The sequence below is a fragment of the Theropithecus gelada genome, chromosome 7b (assembly GCF_003255815.1).
Source record: "Theropithecus gelada isolate Dixy chromosome 7b, Tgel_1.0, whole genome shotgun sequence".
Taxonomy (NCBI): domain Eukaryota; kingdom Metazoa; phylum Chordata; class Mammalia; order Primates; family Cercopithecidae; genus Theropithecus; species Theropithecus gelada.
Genome location: NC_037675.1, coordinates 74,655,225 through 74,675,267, shown reverse-complemented (window position 1 = coordinate 74,675,267; position 20,043 = coordinate 74,655,225). Strand labels below are relative to the sequence as shown.

General features: G+C 41.7%; 1 protein-coding gene across 7 annotated transcripts in view; it reads left to right on the top strand.

Annotated features, from left to right (window-relative positions):
* NUMB (NUMB, endocytic adaptor protein) overlaps positions 1-20,043 on the top strand; it is a 194,363-nt gene that overhangs the window by 155,213 nt on the left and 19,107 nt on the right. For all 7 annotated transcript variants that reach the window (XM_025391615.1, XM_025391611.1, XM_025391613.1 and 4 more), the window contains one exon: positions 15,618-15,692. In XM_025391615.1, the coding sequence (XP_025247400.1) occupies positions 15,618-15,692 (75 nt within the window). The remainder of the gene's footprint in view (positions 1-15,617; positions 15,693-20,043) is intronic.

Here is a 20,043-nt window from a genome sequence, read left to right as displayed (position 1 = left end):
CTTTTTTTTTTTTTTTTTTTTTTGGAGACAGGGTCTCACTCTGTCACCCAGGCTGGAGTGCGGTGGCACAATCATGGCTCACTGCAGCCTCAAATTTCCAGGCTCAGGGGATCCTCCCAACACAACCTCTCGAGTAGCTGGGACTATAGGCGTGTGCCACCACACTCAGCTATTTTTGTATTTTTTATAGAAACAGGGTTTCACCATGTTGCCCAGGCTGGTCTCAAACTTCTGAGGTCAAGTGATCCACCCACCTCACCCTGCCAAAGTGCTGGGATTACAAGCATGAACCGCTGTGCCCAGCCTGCTGGATGGCTTGTGTGTTGTATGCCTACATTTTTTGTTGTTGTTTTTTTGAGACAGAGTCCCCCTTCATCACCCAGGCTGGTGCGATCTCAGTCACCACAACCTCTGCTTTCCGGGTTCAAGTGATTTTTTTGTTTCAGCCTCCCGAGTAGCTGGGACCACAGGCGCTTGCTGAAGTGTTTTTATTAAACACTTTTATGTGAAAGTAACTAGATAGAAGAATTGTTTGCCCCGATTCTGAATTTATGACTCATAGCCAGGAAAACTTTCTCTTTTCCATAAGTTGCCTCTTGGACCTGACCTTCCCTATTGTTACATCACCACCTGATAGGAGCAGTGCCTCCAGAAACTTTAGCAGTATGGAACAGATAAATCTGGGTCTGTTACAGGCCTGTAATCCATTGTAAGCTTACAAACATTGTAAAAGAGGGGCAAAAAACACAAGGATCTGAAATAACTTTTTCCAAACTAATTAAATTGCTCATTGCCATGGCCGGGTGCGTTGGCTCACGCCTGTAATCCCAGCACTTTGGGAGGCTGAGGCAGGTGAACCACAAGGTCAGGAGTTCAAGATGAGTCTGGCCAAGATGGTGAAACCCCGTCTCTACTAAAAATACAAAAATTAGCTGGGCGTGGTGGCAGGTGTCTATAATCCAAGCTACTTGGGAGACTGAGGCAGGAGAATCGCTTGAACACCGGGGGTGGGCAGAGGTTGCAGTGAACCCAGATCGTGACACTGCACTTCAGCCTGGGTGACAGAGTGAGACTATCTCAAATAAATAAATAAATAAATAAATAAAATAAAATAAATAGCTCATTGCCTTAGGAAAGCCAATAATGCACTCAGCTTTTTAGGGATTATTACATGCAACTTCATTAGCATAGTTGGCTGTACTGGGCAAATACTTTATTACCAAAAATTACATGGCACTTAATGTTTGAAAAAAGGTTTTTATAATTTTAATGTATTTGAGGAACCCTATGAGCTAAGTAATCTGTATTCCCATTTTATGAAGAAGCTGACTCAACATAGAGACAGGAAATACTCTTAGGCCACCCTATTAGATCTCTTTTTGAAGCCATTTACTTGTATTTATATAGAGCTTTATAGTTTATTATGTGCTTTGACCTACTTTCTAATTTGCCATTCACAACAGTTCAGTGAATTGGACAGGGTAGTTCATGAAACTGCATTTTACAGATGAATAAACAGAAGCTCAGAGAGTTCACCCAGCTAATACTAAATGGCAGTGCCTACAGTGAAACCAAGGTTTTCTGAAACTTAGTGCAAAGTTCTTTCACCTACCCCATGTTGATGTTCTGTCATTCAAAAAGCATTCCTCTGCTTTCCTCAAGTATGCCTTAATTATAATGAATAGAGAAGTGTCTAATGCAGAGGACGCTAGACAGCCCAAGGGCCTGAATACTTCCATAAACGTGGACTTTTGGCCTGCACACAGGCTTTTATATAAAAAGTAGGATATTCATCTTAAGAATTAGCAGACCTGGCAAAACAGCGTGCTTTCTATGTGGCAACAGTGTCTTGACCTAAGTAACAGCTGTGCCCTTTGCCTATTCGCCACAATCCCTGCAACTCCCTGTTGTCCCTGCTTTACTCATTTGTTATCTGCCTTTAACTCTTGTATGCATTTGAGTTTGTGAACTCCTCTCTGGGTTATGTCACTTTGATTTATTTTTCTTTGTAGCAACCACTTCTGACTGTATAAAAATCACCAAAAATATTATAATATCTGTTCTTACAGCTGCTGTTAATATACTGCCAAATATAGTTTTTCAAGTTTTTATGTTTTTATAATTGCTAAGTGGCACCATTAGAAATGGTTAAGTTTTAGAGAATGCATGGTTGAAAAGTAATGTGTATGTAATCCCAGCACTTTGGGAGGCCGAGGCGAGTGGATCACCTGAGGTCGGGAGTTCGAGACCAGCCTGAGCAACATGGAGAAACCTCGTCTCTACTAAAAATACAAAATTAGCTGGGCCTGGTGGCACATGCCTATAATCCCAGCTACTAGGGAGGCTGAGGCAGGAGAATTGCTTGAACCTGGGAGGCGGAGGTTGCAGTGAGCCGAGATCGTGCCATTGCACTCCAGCCTGGGCAACAAGAGTGAAACTCTGCCTCAAAAAAAAAAAAAAAAAGGAAAAGTAATGTGTGATTACGTTGTTTTAACCTAATTCCTGAGAGTAAAGGATTTCATGTTATTTATGACTCCACTCTTGAATTAGTGTATTCAAATCTCCATTCTATTTTATATTTCCTAAATTTTCTCCTCTATGACAACTTGTACTTAGTGCTTATCTTCATTCTGGATCCTATTCTTTTATTATTATTATTACTATTATTATTATTATTATACCTTAAGTTCTGGGATATATGTGCAGAACGTGCAGGTTTGTTACATAAGTATACATGTGCCATGGTGGTTTGCTGCACCCATCAACCCATCATCTAGGTTTTAAGCCCCGCATACATTAGGTATTTGTCCTAATGCTCTCCCTCCCCTTGCCCCCAACTCCCCGACAGGCCCCAGTGTGTGATGTTCCCCTCCCTGTGTCCGCGTGTTCTCATTGTTCACCTCCCACTTATGAGTGAGAACATGTGGTATTTGGTTTTCTGTTCCTGTGTTAATTTGCTAAGAATGGTGGTTTCCAGCTTCATCCATGTCCCTACAAAGGACATGAACTCATTCTTTTTTATGGCTGCATAGTATTCCATGGTATATATGTGCCACATTTTCTTTATCCAGTCTATCATTGATGGGCATTTGGGTTGGTTCCAAGTCTTTGCTTTTGTGAATAGTGCTGCAGTAAACATATGTGTGCAAGTGTCTTTATAGTAGAATTATTTATATTCCTTTGGGTATTGGATCCTATTCTTTAAAAGTGCATCTGTGCTCATATATTGTTTCCCTCCTGTTCAAGGGATGAACTATCTGTGCTCCTTGCAGAGGACAACTCCTCCACCAGATTCTTCTAATTCCAACTCTTACTTATTCTGGCAATGCTACCCCCGTCTCCTCTGTAATCAGTTTTCTTTCTCTAGTGGATCATCCATTAGCATAAAAATATACCATGTTCTTTTTACAAAAAGTTTTTTTCTTGGTACCCTCAGCTCCTTCTTCTGTTGAACCCATTTAATCATCTCCACAACTTTTACCTCCACCACCCCACCACGGCTGCCCTTATCTTCTTTTGTATTACTATTCCAGTAGTCCTATTGCCTTACTCAGGCTATCAGCAGCAATTGACGTAGCCCATCTCTCACTCTGCCATGAAACACTAGTTCAGGGATCATACTTTCCCAATTTTCCCCTTCGTCTGTGGACTCTTTTCAGCCTACACCTCTCCGTTAATGATCTCATCCACAATGTGATGGCTTTAAATATCATTTATGTAATATATGCTGATGGTTTTGAAATTTATATCTCCATACATCTCCCCTGAACTCCATAATGGTATTTCCATCTTAGAAGCAATATAGCATAGGAAGCAAGGGCCCAGCCTTTGGTACCAGATTACTTGCACTTGCTAGCTTTGCGATTAATGCCTACTTCATGTGGTTGTTGTGAAGATTAGATGAATAAACATAAGTAAAGAGCACCAAATGGCCTGTTTTGGTAGATAGGTGTCACTATCATCATTATTAAACTTTTTCACTTTGATATCTGCTAGTCACCTCACCCTTTAATATGTCACAAATCGAATTCCCCCAAGGAGAGAAGGATCTTTCTCTCCTAGTTTTTTCCAGTCTCAGTATACAGCATCTCTGTCCCTATGCACTAGCCAAACCCTGGATTTGACCTTGACTTCTCTTTTTCTTATACCCTACATCCACTCCATTAACAGTTCCTGTCTGCTTTAGCCTTCAAGAACCTAATCAGTTCTCACTATCTCCACCACTCCTACCCTGGTCCAAGCCAGCATCTCCTCTTAACTGAACCATTGCAGTAGCATTCTACTAGCATCCTACTACCCCTGCTTTCATTATTGTCCTCCTGCCATCCCCTCTTGAGAGATCGGCCTGAGTGATCTTTTTAAGACAGAGGTCTGGCCGGGCACAGTGGCTCACGCCTGTAATCCCAGCACTTTGGGAGTCCTAGGCAGGCGGATCACGATGAGATCAGGAGATCGAGACCATCCTGGCTAACATGGTGAAACCCCGTCTCTACTAAAAATACAGAAAAATTAGACAGGCGTGGTGGCGGGTGCCTGTAGTCCCAGCTACTTGGGAGGCTGAGGCAGGAGAATGGTGTGAACCTGGGAGGTAGAGCTTGCAGTGAGCTGAGATCATGCCACTGTGCTCCAGCCAGGGCAACAGAGTGATACTCCGTCTCAAAAAAAAAAAGACAGAGGCCCAATTATGTTGCTTCACTGTCCCATGTCCCCCAGTAGCTTCCTGATCTACTCAGGGTAAAAGCCAAAGTCTTTTAGGCCTTGTAGGCCATTGCATATGAATCCCCTCTGTCTTTTTCCTCTTTTATCTCCTCCTAGCCTTCTTCTTGCTTCCTCTGTTCCAGCCACACTAGCCTCCTGGATATTCCTTAAACACACCAGATATGCTTTCACCTCAGGGCCTTTGTACTTGTTGTAACCTCTAGTAGAACACACATCATCCAGATATATGTGTGGCTCACTTCCTCATCTCTTTCCCTTCACTCAAAAGCCCCATTATCAGGCATTTACTGACAACTTTTAAAAAAATCCAAACACCACTCTCCACCAGACACACACACTCCCTATTCCACTTCTTAGCTTTATTTTTATCTGATAGGGCTTATCACTGTGTGTCATGCCATACATTTTACTTATTTGTTTATCTCTTCCTCACTGAAATGTAAGCTCTGTGAGGACAGTGATCTCCACCTGTTTTGTTTACTGCAAATCTTCAGTACCTAGAATAATTTGTGGTCCGTGGTAGCTGCTCCAAAATATTTGAATTAATGAATAAAGGAATGAATGAGAAATGTACTGCTCAAGTTCACCCTGTTGTGGGAGGAATCAGATAGGTAAAGACATGGTTACCAAATTGTGTGACAATAACAGGTGCTCCAGGAGCAAAGAGGAAGAGTGAATGTGAAAGGTTGTAATGAAGGCTTCTAGGAGGAGATGACACCTAAGGCTGAGCCTAAAAACTATGAGTTCCAGTTAAACTAAGAAGAGAAAGATTTCAGACAGAAGGAACAGCACTATCAGGGACATTGGGATGAGAGAAAACATGTTGCACACTTATTCATTCATTCATTCATTCATTCATTCAACCTAGGGGTGTTGAGAAGGAAACAAGATGAGACCCAGATTTCATTCATGGATGACCAAGGGGAGGTGGAATCATTCATTGTGAGAAGGGATAATTTGGTTTTGGACAGGTTGAATTTGAGATGCCTCTAGAATTTTCATTTCAGCTACTATATACCTTTGAAAAATGAACTTAATATTGGAATAATCCCTAGGTCTCCCCTCCCCCAATTGAAGTGATTTGGCATACTAGAAGAGCTAAATTGCCTCTCCAAACTCTCCTTTACTGTGTAGTTGATGACATGCTCCATGCTTGTTTTTTCCTAAAAGCCTTTAAGTGCCCCTCTCATTTAAGAAAGTACAGGAATAATTAACCTTAGCGTCTGAGACTAAAAGTTACTGTACTCTTCCTAAGCACAGTACAATCTCAAATCCTGAAGAAAGTTGTGTTTCTATCCTTTCGCTGCTTTGTTCTTTGGGGTATATTCACTGGATTTTGGAATTACAAGACAAAATTTATTTATTATACCATTCTGTTCAGAAATTCAAATATCAAATTATAGACTTCAAGGCTTTTCTGATTTAAAAAACAATGAAGCTGGGTTTCCTCTGAAAAAAGTCTCTTGTTTATTACAAGGCACACTATATCATGGTTTCCTGGTTTATATATCACCATTACTCTGTAATGCCTGCCTCTGTGTAGATGTGGCAGAAAGACTGACCAGTGATTCTTTACACATTGGGTACCTTTGAAGACCTCTTTAGTTTGTAGCTGAAGGAACTTTGCACAGTAGAATTGCAAATCACTGTTGTTCTGAGAGTGACTTGTTCTGCCCTAATTGGTCTGCTTGCTGCTGTTGCTTCTTAACATTTCAAAGCTATGCAAAATTAGGTTTCCACGTGTCTTTATAGCATTTCTTCACTTCAGCTTACATTAGAACATCTGCTTAACCCTTTTGCTCTTACTTAGCATATGCCCAGCAGAACTGTCTTGCCTCCAAATGTCATTTTTATTTTTGCCAACGGCATGCTCTTATCTCATTGGTGATCTTGGGAATCATAGAATTTTAGAGTTGGACAGCACCTTAAAATGGGTAGGATGTAAATACATTTGTCAGAAAAAAAAAGAAAATGAATTCAGGAACACAGTTCCAACAGGTCTAATATTTCAGTATAAAGAATTATCTTTCCGGCCGGGCGCGGTGGCTCAAGCCTGTAATGCCAGCACTTTGGGAGGCCGAGATGGGCGGATCACGAGGTCAGGAGATCGAGACCATGCTGGCTAACACGGTGAAACCCCGTCTCTACTGAAAAATACAAAAAATTAGCCGGGCGAGGTGGCGGGCGCCTGTGGTCCCAGCTACTCGGGAGGCTGAGGCGGGAGAATGGCGTGAACCCGGGAGGTGGAGCTTGCAGTGAGCTGAGATCCGGCCACTGCACTCCAGCCTGGGCGACAGAGCGAGACTACGTCTCAAAAAAAAAAAAAAAAAAAAAAGAATTATCTTTCCAAGAACATTCAATTAATTACTTTATAGAGATTATGATTATATCAGATGTCACAAACTATGGCCCACTACTGTATTTGTTTTTGTAAATAACATTTTATTGGAACAAAGTCATGCCGATTTGTGTACATATTGTTCTGGCTGCTTTTGTGCAATCATAGAGTTGAGTAGTTGCAATAGAGATTGTATGTCCTGCAAAGCCTAAAATATTTTGTTATCTGGTCCTTCACAAAAAACGTTTGCTAATTCCTAATTTCAACAGTTTAAAAACTCATTTCGGCCAGGCATGGTAGCTCACACCTAAATCCCAGCATTTTTGGAGGCTGAGGCAGGCGCATCACCTGAAGTCAGGAGTTCAAGACCAGCCTGGCCAACATGGTGAAACCCCTTCTCTATTAAATATACAAAAATTAGCCATAGCTGGGCATGGTGGCAGGCACCTGTAATCCCAGCCATTTGGGAGGCTGAGGCAGGAGAATTGCTTGAACCCAGGAGGTGGAGGTTGCAGTGAGCCAAGATCGCACCACTGCACTCCAAGCATGGGCGACAGAGCAAGACCGTCTCAAAAAATAAAACAAAACTCATTTCTCCCAAGGATAACATCAGTTATACTGATGAAATAAAAGAGCAATGTAAGAATCTTTCCACCTACCATGTATATCACTGACTTGTCATTTTCATCCTTTTTCAATTTATTTTTAAAAACTGGTTTCAACTGGGCATAGTGGCTCACATCTGTAATCCTAATACTTTGGAAGGCTGAGGTGGGAGGATCACGTGAAGCCAGGAACTTGAGACCAGCCTGGGCAACATAAGACCCCTTCCTATAAAAATGAAAAAGTCCTATGAAAGTCCTATAAAAATATAAAAAGTCCTATAAAAATAAAAAAGCCGGGTGTGTTGGTACTTACTTGTGGTCTCCCAGCTACTCAGGAGGCTGAGGTGGGTGGATGACTTGAGCCCAAGAGTTTGAGGCTGCAGTGAGCTGTGATCACACCACTGCGCTCCAGCCTGGGTGACAAATTAAGATCCTGTCTCTAACAAAAAAAAAAAGGAAAGAAAGAAAAAGAAAGAAACAGTAGTTTCTACTTAAAGAAACAAAAAGCAAACAAAAAAACTGTGGAGATAGGTAGATAGCAATTGGTTATTTCAGTTGCCTTTTACTGTGCGTAGCTTTTATATTTAGGAGAAAGTCATCTTACAGTGTGCTGAGCTTGTTAGTATTTCTGTGCCATTTTTCCAACCATTTTGTGTTCCTTCACCAGATTTTTTTGTGTTAAGATTACCTGTGCATTTCCTTCTGGTACAAGTTTCCTGATTTAGTAATTTGTAATAGATTCACTATATGTTATTATTTTCTCCAGTGTCGGAACCTGTTTAATTGCTATATTGGTTTATATCTACCCATAACAAAAAGTTTTAAAGAATATAATAATTTTTAAATACTAAGCTGGATATTTATAGTGTAGAGTAATTACTTGAGAAAGTTATACTTTAATTTTTCACTTTTGGTTAGCTTGATCCTTCTGCTCAGATTTCACCAATTTAAATTCTAAGTTACTGAAGTTCTGTCCATGTTAGATCGGTTTTCTTTGAAAAAAAGGATTTTTGTCATTATTGTGAAGCTTTTTCATGATACTTGTATTTGTCAGTGTGAATTCTATCTATAACCGTGAAATTATTATTAAAGTAGAAAGTGTTAGAGCAGCGATGATAAAATAATTCTGAATGTCTGAACATCTGTGTTGCCACTTCCACATTTTTATTAGTTCCTGAAGCATATTGTCTTTTGTTGTTGTTGAGATGGAGTCTCGCTCTGTCACCCAGACTGGAGTGCAGTAGGGCGATCTTGGCTCACTGCAACCTCTGCCTCCTAGGTTCAAGCAATTCTCATGCCACAGCCTCCAGAGTAGCTGGGACTACAGGCGCATGCCACCACGCCCGGCTGGTTTTTGTGTTTTTAGTAGAGACGGGGTTTTACCATGTTGGCCAGGATGGTCTCAAACTCCTGACCTCAGGTGATCCACTGACCTTGGCCTCCCAAAGTGCTGGGATTACAGGTGTGAGCCACCGTGCCTGGCCAGCATGTTGTCTTTTTAAAGAGGTGTTTGTGCCACTAAGATGTATGTGAATTCTTTTTTCTTTCTTTTTTTTTTTTTTTTTTTGAGATGGAGTCTCACTCACTCTGTTGCCCAGGCTGGAGTGCAATGGTGCAATCTCAGCTCACTGCAACCTCCACCTCCCGGGTTCAAGTGAGTCTCCTGCCTCAGCCTTCCGAGCAGCTGGGGTTACAGGCACCTGCTACCACACCTGGCTAATTTTTGTATTTTTAGTAGAGACAGGGTTTCGCCATGTTGGTGAGTGGTCTCAAACTCCTGGCTTCAGGTGATCCACCCTCCTCAACTTCCTCCAAAAGTGCTGGGATTATAGGCATGAGCCATTGTGCCCAGCCTGTATGTAAATTCTACATTTCATACTTAATGTAGGTTGTCTTTTTTCAGTCCTTTGATTAGTTAACTGTGGCCTGATCGCCTAGGATACTGGTTTCAAGTAGACAGTTTTAGGGCAGACATTGTCCTCTTAGTCACTTTTATCTTCTTTTCTTAAAAATGCTCAGAAATCTTAGTTTATGTGGTCAGAATGAAAGACTCAAGTTAACAAATAATATGGAAGTATTGGCCAGGCGCAGTGGCTCATACCTGTAATCCCAGCACTTTGAGAGGCCAAGGTGGGCGGATCACCTGAGGTCAGGAGTTCAAGACCAGCCTGGCCAACTTGGCAAAACTCCATCTCTACCAAAAAAAAATACAAAAAATGTAGCTCGGCATGGGGCCATGCACCTGTAATCCCAGCTACTCGGGAAACTGAGGCACGAGAATCACTTGAACCCAGGACACAGAGGTTGCAGTGAGCCTAAAACTGCTCCACTGCACTCCAGCCTGGGTGACAGAGTAAGACTCGTGTCAGAAAAAAAAAAAGAAATATGGAAGAAATATGGAAGTATTGCAACTGTAGAATTTGTGAGAGGAAGCCTGGGCTTAATTTCTAATCATTAATATTTCAAGGCCGGGCGCGGTGGCTCAAGCCTGTAATCCCAGCACTTTGGGAGGCCGAGATGGGCGGATCACGAGGTCAGGAGATCGAGACCATCCTGGCTAGCACGGTGAAACCCCGTCTCTACTAAAAAATACAAAAAACTAGCCGGGCGAGGTGGCGGGCGCCTGTAGTCCCAGCTACTGGGGAGGCTGAGGCAGGAGAATGGCGTGAACCCGGGAAACGGAGCTTGCAGTGAGCTGAGATCCGGCCACTGCACTCCCGCCTGGGCGACAGAGCGAGACTCCGTCTCAAAAAAAAAAAAAAAAAAAAAAATTTCAGTACCTGACTGAAGTAACTGTAATGTGGCAAACTATAATGATGTACAGGAACTGACACCCAAAAGTATGAACAAATGCAAGAATTCATATTATCTGTTTTCTTTCATTAGAGAGTCAGAGGTCATGAAATATGACAAATATGATTCCTTACTGATACATTAGTACAATACTATAAAATTATTAAGGCCTATCTCAAAAAGCACAATTTTATTTATTTTTTTTATTTTTGAGATGGAGTCTCAGTCTATCACCCAGGCAGGAGTGCAGTGGCGTGATCTCAGTTCACTGCAACCTCTGCCTCCTGGGTTCAAGCAATTCTCCTGCCTCAGCCTCCTGAGTAGCTGGAATTACAGGCACGTGCCACCACACCTGGCTAATTTTTTGTATTTTTAGTAGATACGGGATTTCATCATGTTGGCCAGGCTGGTTTCGAACTCCTGGCCTCAAGTGATCCACCTGCCTTGGCCTCCCAAAGTGTTGGGATTACAGACATGAGCCACCACACCTGGCCACACATGTTTTTATAACCATATAGTTGGGCTGTGTATGGTGATTTACACCTGTAATCCCAGCACTTTGGGAGGCCGAAGCAGGAGGATCGCTTGAGCCTAGGAGTTCAAGGCTGCAGTGAATTATGATTATGTCACTATGCTCCAGCCTAGGCAGCAGGGCAAGACCCCATCTCTACAAAAAAAAATGTTTAAAAATTAGCTGGGTGTGGTAGTGCACGCCTGTAGTCCCAGCTACTGGAGAGGCTAAAGTGGGAGGTTTACCGGAGCCCAGGAGTTCAAGGCTGCAGTGAACTGTCCTGTGCCACTTGCATGCCAGCCTGGGCAACAAGGCAAGACCCTGTCTCCAAACAAACAAGCATATAATTGGGCCAAGAAAATGTTATATTTCCCTGAATATTGTAAGGAGACTAACTGGAGAACAGTCCCATTCTAAATTGACCTTTTATTTTTCCCTTCTTCAGTCTTCCAACCTTGAAGTAGTCCTATCTGTTGCCTTAGATACTGAACACTGCAGACTACAATTGTACAATGAGCAGATTGATTAAACTGCAAATTTAAATATCTTAGAATTGTCAGTGCCATTTGGTAATGTTGTATATTGACTGGTCAGCTACAACAGGAGACTGGTCAGCTATCTCCTGTTTCCTACAACTGATATTTAGCATATTTTTCTTTCAACAAATATTTCTTGAACTGCTACTCTGTTCCAGGTGTTGTTCAAGTTCTAGGGATACAGCAGTGAATGATAGAAGGAAGAACCTTGCCCTCATGGAGCTTACCTTCCAGCAAAATACTAATTGTTACATGAGGGTTGGTTAAATATGAGCAGTTACTGTTGTTGGTGAATGACTGTTCTACCAATTTGCCTGGAACAGCCCTATTATAACACCCATTTATTAGTTTAATAGTCATCCCTTTCATTTTCAAAGGGTTCCCAGTTTGTAGAGTAAATTATATGACCGTCCTTGTTCTAAACCTTTCGTATACATTAATTCGTTTAATCCTCACAGTAACCCTATGAGGTATATGAGATTATTAACATCATTATACAGGTGTAGAAAGTGAAGCACAGAGAAATTAAATTAACCTGCCTTTGATGGGAGTAACTTGCAAAACCAGAATTCAAATCCAAACAACAGCTTGGTTCCTAGTCACTCTACTAGACTGCCTCCATACTACTGTTCTCAGTCTTTACTGTTTTACTCTGCCTGTCATCTTTCCTCTCCCCAGCAAAGTAAAGCAGGTAAAGTAATACCACACATTCGCAGATGAATTTATGGTTCTGCAGAGTGAATTTTCTCCACTTGCTACTCCCTCCTTTACAAATCTGTCTTCCTATCTACTCGGCCTCACTTTATCCCTCCATTTCATAGGAATGGACATCTCTCCTCCTGTCTAAAACTTGTATTCTAGCCCCATCTCACCCTGCATTTTGTTGGACTTTGTCCTCTAAATTACTCTTCTCTTTTTCTTGGGCCTTCCATTTCCATTGTTCCACTAGCTTTTCCCATTCAGCACATGAAGAGGATTTTTTGTTGTCATTGTTGAAAATGTATATCACTCTTTTAAGAATTCTGCTTTACTACTGGGAAAGGTTTTTAAAAGTTTATTAATAATATAATGATGATAAATGGCTGCTAATTTTTACCCTATTTAAATTCCAGGTACTGTATATAATCTCTAATCCTTTTAACAAACTACAGATATTTTACAGATGAAGAGATGGAAGCTCAATGGGCTACATAACTCTTAGCTTATGAATAGTAGCACTGAATTCAGTCTCGTATTTGTCTTAATCCAAAGCCCATTCTATTTCAAGTATAACATGCTAGTGTATCACAATTCTTATAGACTTCCCTTGATCCTCTGCCTGTGCCTTATTGCCCTACAGCTCTCCTTTTTATAGAAAAGCTTTGTAAAAAAAGTATTTAATACTTGTAGACTCTTCTTGCCTTTCATTTACTTATCGACCCATTCTAGTCTAACTTCTACTTCTGTATCAGGATCCTCCAAAGAAACAGAATCTCTAGGAGGTTTTATATATATATATGATATAATATATATATCATATATGATATATATCACATATTAATATATATTATATATTATCTATTTTAAGAATTCACTCATGTGATTGTAGGGGCTGGCAGGCTGGCAAGTCTGATACCTGTAAAGCAGGCCAACAGGCTGGAAACTCAGGCAGGGTTTCTTCTCCAGGAAACCTGTTTTTGCTCTTGAGGCCTTCAACTGATTGGATGAAGCCTATCCATATTACCAAGGCTAATCTCCTTTACCTAAATTCAATTTATTGTAATAATATTTACAGAGTAGCTTCTAATTACGCATAGAATCAAGATCAAAGTCCTTATCAGGAATAGAAGACCTCCCATGATTAGGCCTTTCCTACTATATCTCCCATTATGCCTCTCCCATTGCCAAGTCTACTTACCAAGCCATACTAAAATATTTATAGAGCCCCAGAATTGCCATGTTGTTTGCTTCCATGTCCTGTACTGCTGTTTCTTTTGCCTGGCATGTCCAGTACTTCTGTTACTTCCCTGTCTCCCTGCCCCTACCTAGAACATCAAGAAAAATTATTTCAGCTCCCAGTTCAGTCTTCTCCTTTGTATAACCTTCCCCAATTTCACAAAGAGTTTGATTATACCTCTTTTCTGACATCACTGTACCTTGTTCTCAGCTCTACTGTAGCACTTACCTATGGTATTCTTTATTTTTTGTCTGATTGTTGCCTTTCAGTAACCGTCCAGGTATTTCCACTGGCTGGCATATTATAGGCACTCATCAAATGTATGGTGGTGGTGGAGATGATGAGGCCTAGTGGATCACAGGTTAAGTAAGGCCATGTCCCCATATCAAGTTTTCCTAGGCTTGGATCACATATAGAGGAGAGTGGTAGACAGTTCTGATAGTCTCCCTTGTCCCTTCTAGAGGCTGCTGCGCCAACCTTAGCAACAGATTCTTTTTGATCTATATTTTTTATGATAATCTGATACCTATTCTCAGCCTTCATATTGCTTTCGTTTTATTTTGCTGTATCCTTGAGGCAGTTAAAAAGAAAGGATACTGTTAAATTACTATTACATTCCATCACAGGAGGAATTATGCATCAGCTTGTTCTCATGTGATTCTCATGTGCCAAAAAGTATTTTCTGAGCCAGTAAAAAGAAAATTATTTTTTTGGGGTAGTTTTTAAATCTTCCTGTGTCCCCGGCTGGGCACGGTGGCTCAAGCCTGTAATCCCAGCACTTTGGGAGGCCGAGGCGGGTGGATCATGAGGTCAGGAGATCGAGACCATCCTGGCTAACACGATGAAACCCCGTCTCTACTAAAAAATACAAAAAACTAGCCGGGCGAGGTGGCGGGCGCCTGTAGTCCCAGCTACTCCGGAGGCTGAGGCAGGAGAATGGCGTAAACCCGGGAAACGGAGCTTGCAGTGAGCTGAGATCCGGCCACTGCACTCCAGCCTGGGCGACAGAGAGAGACTCTGTCTCAAAAAAAAAAAAAAAAAAAAAAAATCTTCCTGTGTCCCCAAAATGTCTCCATGCATTTAATGTCAAGTTAAAACCCAAGCCAAGGCTGGGTGCAGTGGTGCACACTTGTAGTCCTGGCTACACATGAGACTGGGACGGGGGGATCACTTGAGCCCAGGAGTTCAAGGCTGTAATGCTCTATGATCATACCTGTGAATAGCCACTGCACTCCAGCGTGGGCAACATAGTGAGACCTCGTCTCTAAAATTATTAGACGCTGGGCACAGTGGCTCGCACCTGTAATCCCAGCACTTCAGGAGGCTGAGGTGGGCAGATCACTTGAGATCAGGAGTTCCAGACCAGCCTGGCCAATGTGGTAAAACTCCATCTCTACTAGTAATACAAAAATTAGCCGGGCATGATGGCAGGAGCCTGTAATCCCAGCTATTCGGGAGGCTGAGGCAGGAGAATCGCTTGAACCCAGGAGTGGGGAGGTTGCAGTGAGCCAATATCGCATCACTGCTCTCCAGCCTGGGCAACAGAGTGAGACTCTGTCTCAAGAAAAAAAAAAAAAAATTATTAGGAAAAATGTCAGTGTTAACTCAGAGAACAAATAATGGCTTTTTAAAGATTGTTAATAGAGTAATGAAGACTTACTGTGTTTTTAACACGAAAATTTTAGGTGACCAAGGGTCCTGCTATAACATACTGGGGTCATAGGATAGTAGAATGGTCAACACCTCAATTTAGACATGTTACTTCTTGCTCTAAATACACTTGTAGATGCTACTTGTGGTGTAACTCCTTATGTGTTTAATATGTATCTGACTCTTGGTTTTCTTGATTTTTTAAATGGGTGAAGAATCTAGTTATGAATTCTTTGCCCTTTATGGAATTTGATATCTTGGGTTTTATTCCATCTGTTACTTCCCTTTTACTTACTTTTATCTTATTGTTTTGCATTGTGTTTGTAAAATAATGGCTTTGGCTTATTTTTTCCTGAACTTTTCTGCAGTTTGGTTTGAGTATCTGGCTTTGGGTACCACTCCTGAACTTGGACTCCATCTGTACTTGTGACTTTTGGAAGGCAGAAGTCAGTGTTTTCTGTGGAAGATGACTTTTTTTTAATATTGTATATGTGTATCTTCCCCTCCCCTTTTTCGTTTCTCTTAAAAGACTGGAAAGAAAGCGGTTAAAGCAGTTCTGTGGGTCTCAGCAGATGGACTCAGAGTTGTGGATGAAAAAACTAAGGTAAGATTCTTTATTTTGATTTTGATTTTTTTTTTTTTTTTGGAGATGGAGTTTCACTCTTGTCGCCCAGGCTGGAGTGCAATGGCGCGATCTCAGCTCACTGCAACCTCCATCTCTCGGGTTCAAGCAACTCTCCTGCCTCAGCCACCCGAGTAGCTGGGATTACAGGGGTGTGCTACCACGCCTGGCTAACTTTTCTATTATAAGGAGAGACGGGATTTCACCATGTTGGCCAGGCTGATCTCAAACTCCTGACCTCAGGTGATCCACCGGCAGCTTCCCAAAGTGCTGGGATTAAAAGAGTGAGCCACCGTGTCTGGCCTAAGGTAAGATTCTTATAAGCATAAATTGGACTCCTCATATGTTTTTAAAAATCTCTAATGATCAGATATAATACCCTTAAGCTGTTGAAAGGTATTATATTGTTGAAGCTTTATCCTTCCACTTAGTCCAAAGTACAATCTTCTGAGAGACTATTTAACGTTCAGAAAACCACTTTAGTTACTCATTTACTTTATGAAAAATAGTATTCTCTCAACATTTTGTTCTACATGACATAGCATGTCTAAGGTACTAAGCTTTTTTTTTTTTTTTTTTTTTGATATGGAGTTTCACTCTTGTTGCCCAGGTTGGAGTGCAGTGGTACAATCCCAGCTCACTGCAACCTCCACCTCTTGGGTTCAAACGATTCTCCTGCCTCAGCCTCCCAAGTAGCTGACTACACACACGGACCACCATGCCCCACTAATTTTTGTATTTTTTGGTACAGACGAGGTTTCACCTTGTTGGTCAGGCTGGTCTTGAACTTCCGATCTCAAATGATCCGCCTGCCTTGGCCTCCCAAAGTGCTGGGATTACAGGCATGAGCCACCGCGCGTGGCCTATTTTTGTTCTTACATATTTTTTTTAAAGTTTTTACTCTCGGCCGGGCGCGGTGGCTCAAGCCTGTAATCCCAGCACTTTGGGAGGCTGAGACGGGCGGATCACGAGGTCAGGAGATCGAGACCATCCTGGCTAACATGGTGAAACCCCGTCTCTACTAAAAAATACAAAAAACTAGCCGGGTGCGGTGGCGGGCGCCTGTAGTCCCAGCTACTCGGGAGGCTGAGGCAGGAGAATGGCGTGAACCCGGGAGGCGGAGCTTGCAGTGAGCCGAGATCCGGCCATTGCACTCCAGCCTGGGCGGCAGAGTGAGACTCCTTCTCAAAAAAAAAAAAAAAAAAAAAGTTTTTACTCTCACAAATTTGATATAAAAGATGATAGACTATCCTTTTACCGTATTTTAAAATTAAAAACAGATGGACTCCACATCTGAAATTTCTTCTTGCTCTGAAGAAAACACTATTTTAAGAAAATGATATTTGAACTAATTAACCTGGCTTTTGACTCAAAACTCAATTTAAGTGACATCTTAAGGACTAGTAAATGGCTCTTTGGTTAACATTTACTTAGAATCCAAATAATATCTCAAATCATAGGTAGCATTTTGCATTTGAGAAACAGTGATCCTAAATGCCTAAATAAGAATAGACACACAGCTCTACCCCTAGAAAGCATAAGGTGTTATATAAGGACATTTAATTATTAATTAAAATTTCCTAGAATACCTAAAGTCAGGAAAAAATTTAACAAGAAGATAATTTTTAAAAAAATTCAAATGCCACTGAAAGGGGAGAAAGTCTGGCAGGTAAAAAGCAGTTCTGATAGGAAACTTGCCTGGTAATTTCAAGTGATTTAATATAGCTGCATTTTAGTTATTTGACCTTACATTGCATACTTTTTTTTAAGTTCAAGAGAAGCAATAGTCTTCAATTTTAGTACATTACTGTAGGAAACAGTGATCATTTTAATTATTTTTTGGAACTTGTGTAGTTTTCATTAGTGTTTGGATGAAATTTGTTGCACTTGAAAGCTATGTATTTAATTGTTTTATACAATAGTTGGAAAGTAATATTGCCCCCTTGTGGCTACTCACACCACTGGCATTCATTAGTTTAGTTTTTTCCACACTGAATAGTAGTAATTAGTAGTCATTGGTGGCTTGTCACCATTGGGACCATCTTCCCACCTTGTATTTCGCTATAAGCAGGAACTAATACTATGTTGGGATCAGTATTTGTGATAACACCATGCCATGATCTGCACAAATTTTTGTGGAACAGAAGCTGAAATCTGAAGCCCTTAACCTTTGAGCAAGAAGCTCTGTCAGATTGCCTTGCTATCCCATCTCCCAACTCATGTGTATCTTGATTCTGATAGTGTTCCTACCTTTTTTTTGTTTTGTTTTGTTTTGCTTTGTTTTTTTCTTTTTCTTGAGACAGTGTCTTACACTGTCACCCAGGCTGGAGTACAGTGGCACAGACATAGCTCACTGCAGCCTCAGTCTCTTAGACTCAAGGGATCCTGCAACCTCAGCCTCTCAAGTAGCTGGGACTGCAGGCACACACCACCATGGCCCAGATATTTTTTTCTTTTTTTAGAGATGGGGTCTCACTATGTTGCCCAGGCTGGTTTCGAACCCCTGGGCTCAAGCAATCCTCCCACCTCAGCGTCCCAAAGTGCTGGGATTACAGGTGTGATCTACTGCACTCAGCCTAGTGTTCCTATTTGAGTATAGTAACTCTTAGTGTCTTAGAAAAAGAGATAAATGAATGGCCGGGTGCAGTGGCTTATGCCTGTAATCCCAGCACTTTGGGAGGCCGAGGCAGGCGGATCACGAGGTCAAGAGATCAAGACCATCCTGGCTAACACGGTGAAACCCCATCTCTACTAAAAATACAAAAAATTAGCTGGGCGTGGTGGCAGGCACCTGTAGTCCCAGCTACTCGGGAGGCTGAGGCCGGAGAATGGCATGAACCCGGGAGGCAGAGCTTGAAGTGAGCCAAGAACGCGCCACTGCACTCCAGCCTGGGCAACAGAACAAGACTCTGTATCAAAAAAAAAGAAAAAGAAAAAGAGATAAATGAATTGCAAATGGAAATGTAATTGAACTAGTAGATGGAAATGTGAATGGAAATGAAATTTATGTTACAAAGAAAAAAAATAGAAAAACAAGTTTCAAAATGACTGTTCAGTGTGTTTCACTTCCAGCAATAGCTAAATAGAGCTTCTGTTGGACTGACCCTCTAGCAAACAACTGTAAATTCTAAACAAAATAACCCAATTATTCAAAGACACTAGAAAATAACCCAAACAGATAGATTCTAGAGAGAAGCTGACACTTAGAAGAAGGAAATTGTATTGGGTGATTTCCCATTTCACAGCTTCTAGCTTAAGGATAGGTCCTAGTCTGTACCATATAGGGTAGCTCTAACTTCAGTGAGAAGCACTTAGTCTTTTGGTCTTAAAAACCAAAAGACATAATTTTTTTGTGTGTTTGTTTGTTTTTTTTTTTTTTGAGATGGGGTCTGGCTCTGTCGCCCAGGCTGGAGTGCAATGGTGCGATCTTGGCTCACTGCAACCTCTGCCTCCTGGGTTCAAGCAATTCTCCTGCCTCAGCCTCCCGAGTAGTTGGGATTACAGGCACCCACCAGCACACCCAGTGAATTTTAGTATTTTTGGTAGAGACGGAGTTTCACCGTGTTGGCCGGGCTGGTCTCGAACTCCTGACCTCAAGTGATCCACCTGCCTCAGCCTCCTAAAGTGCAGAAGACAGAATTTGAGGTAACAATAGCCACTAGAAGGTAAAAAGAGAGGCTGGGCGTGGTGGCTCACACCTGTAATCCCAGCAGTTTGGGAGGCCAAGGCGGGTGGATCACTTGAGGCCAGTAGTTCAAGACCAGCCTGGCCAACATGCTAAAGCCCTGTCTCTCCTAAAAATACAAAAAATTGGCTGGGCATGGTGTTGTGTGCCTATGGTTCCAACTACTTGGGAGGCTGAGGCACGAGAGTCACTTGAACCTGGAAGGCAGAGGTTGCAGTAAGCTGAGATTGCGCCATTGCACTCCAGCAGCTTGGGTGACAGAGCAAGACTGTCTCAAAAAAAGAAAGTAAAAAGAGAATCCTGAAAATAAGCCAAAAAGGAATAATTCTGTCCCAAATTCTGTTCATAAATTCTGCCCTAATCTCTGCCCCTTTAGCCATGTAGATTCAAGGCAGACTCCAAATAGCCCAACTAAGGATATAAAAAGTGATACTTGATTACCTACATATGGTGACACGCACCTGTAGTCCTACCTACTTGGGAGGCTGAGGCGGGAGGATCGCTTGAGCCCAGGAGTTGAGGTTACAGTAAGCAGTGATTGTGCCACTGCACTCCAGCCTGAATGATGGAACGAGGCAGTCTCAAAAAAAGAACAAAAACACCCTGATGTCTGAGGTGCTGTTCAAAAGATAGAGTTTTCCATTTGAG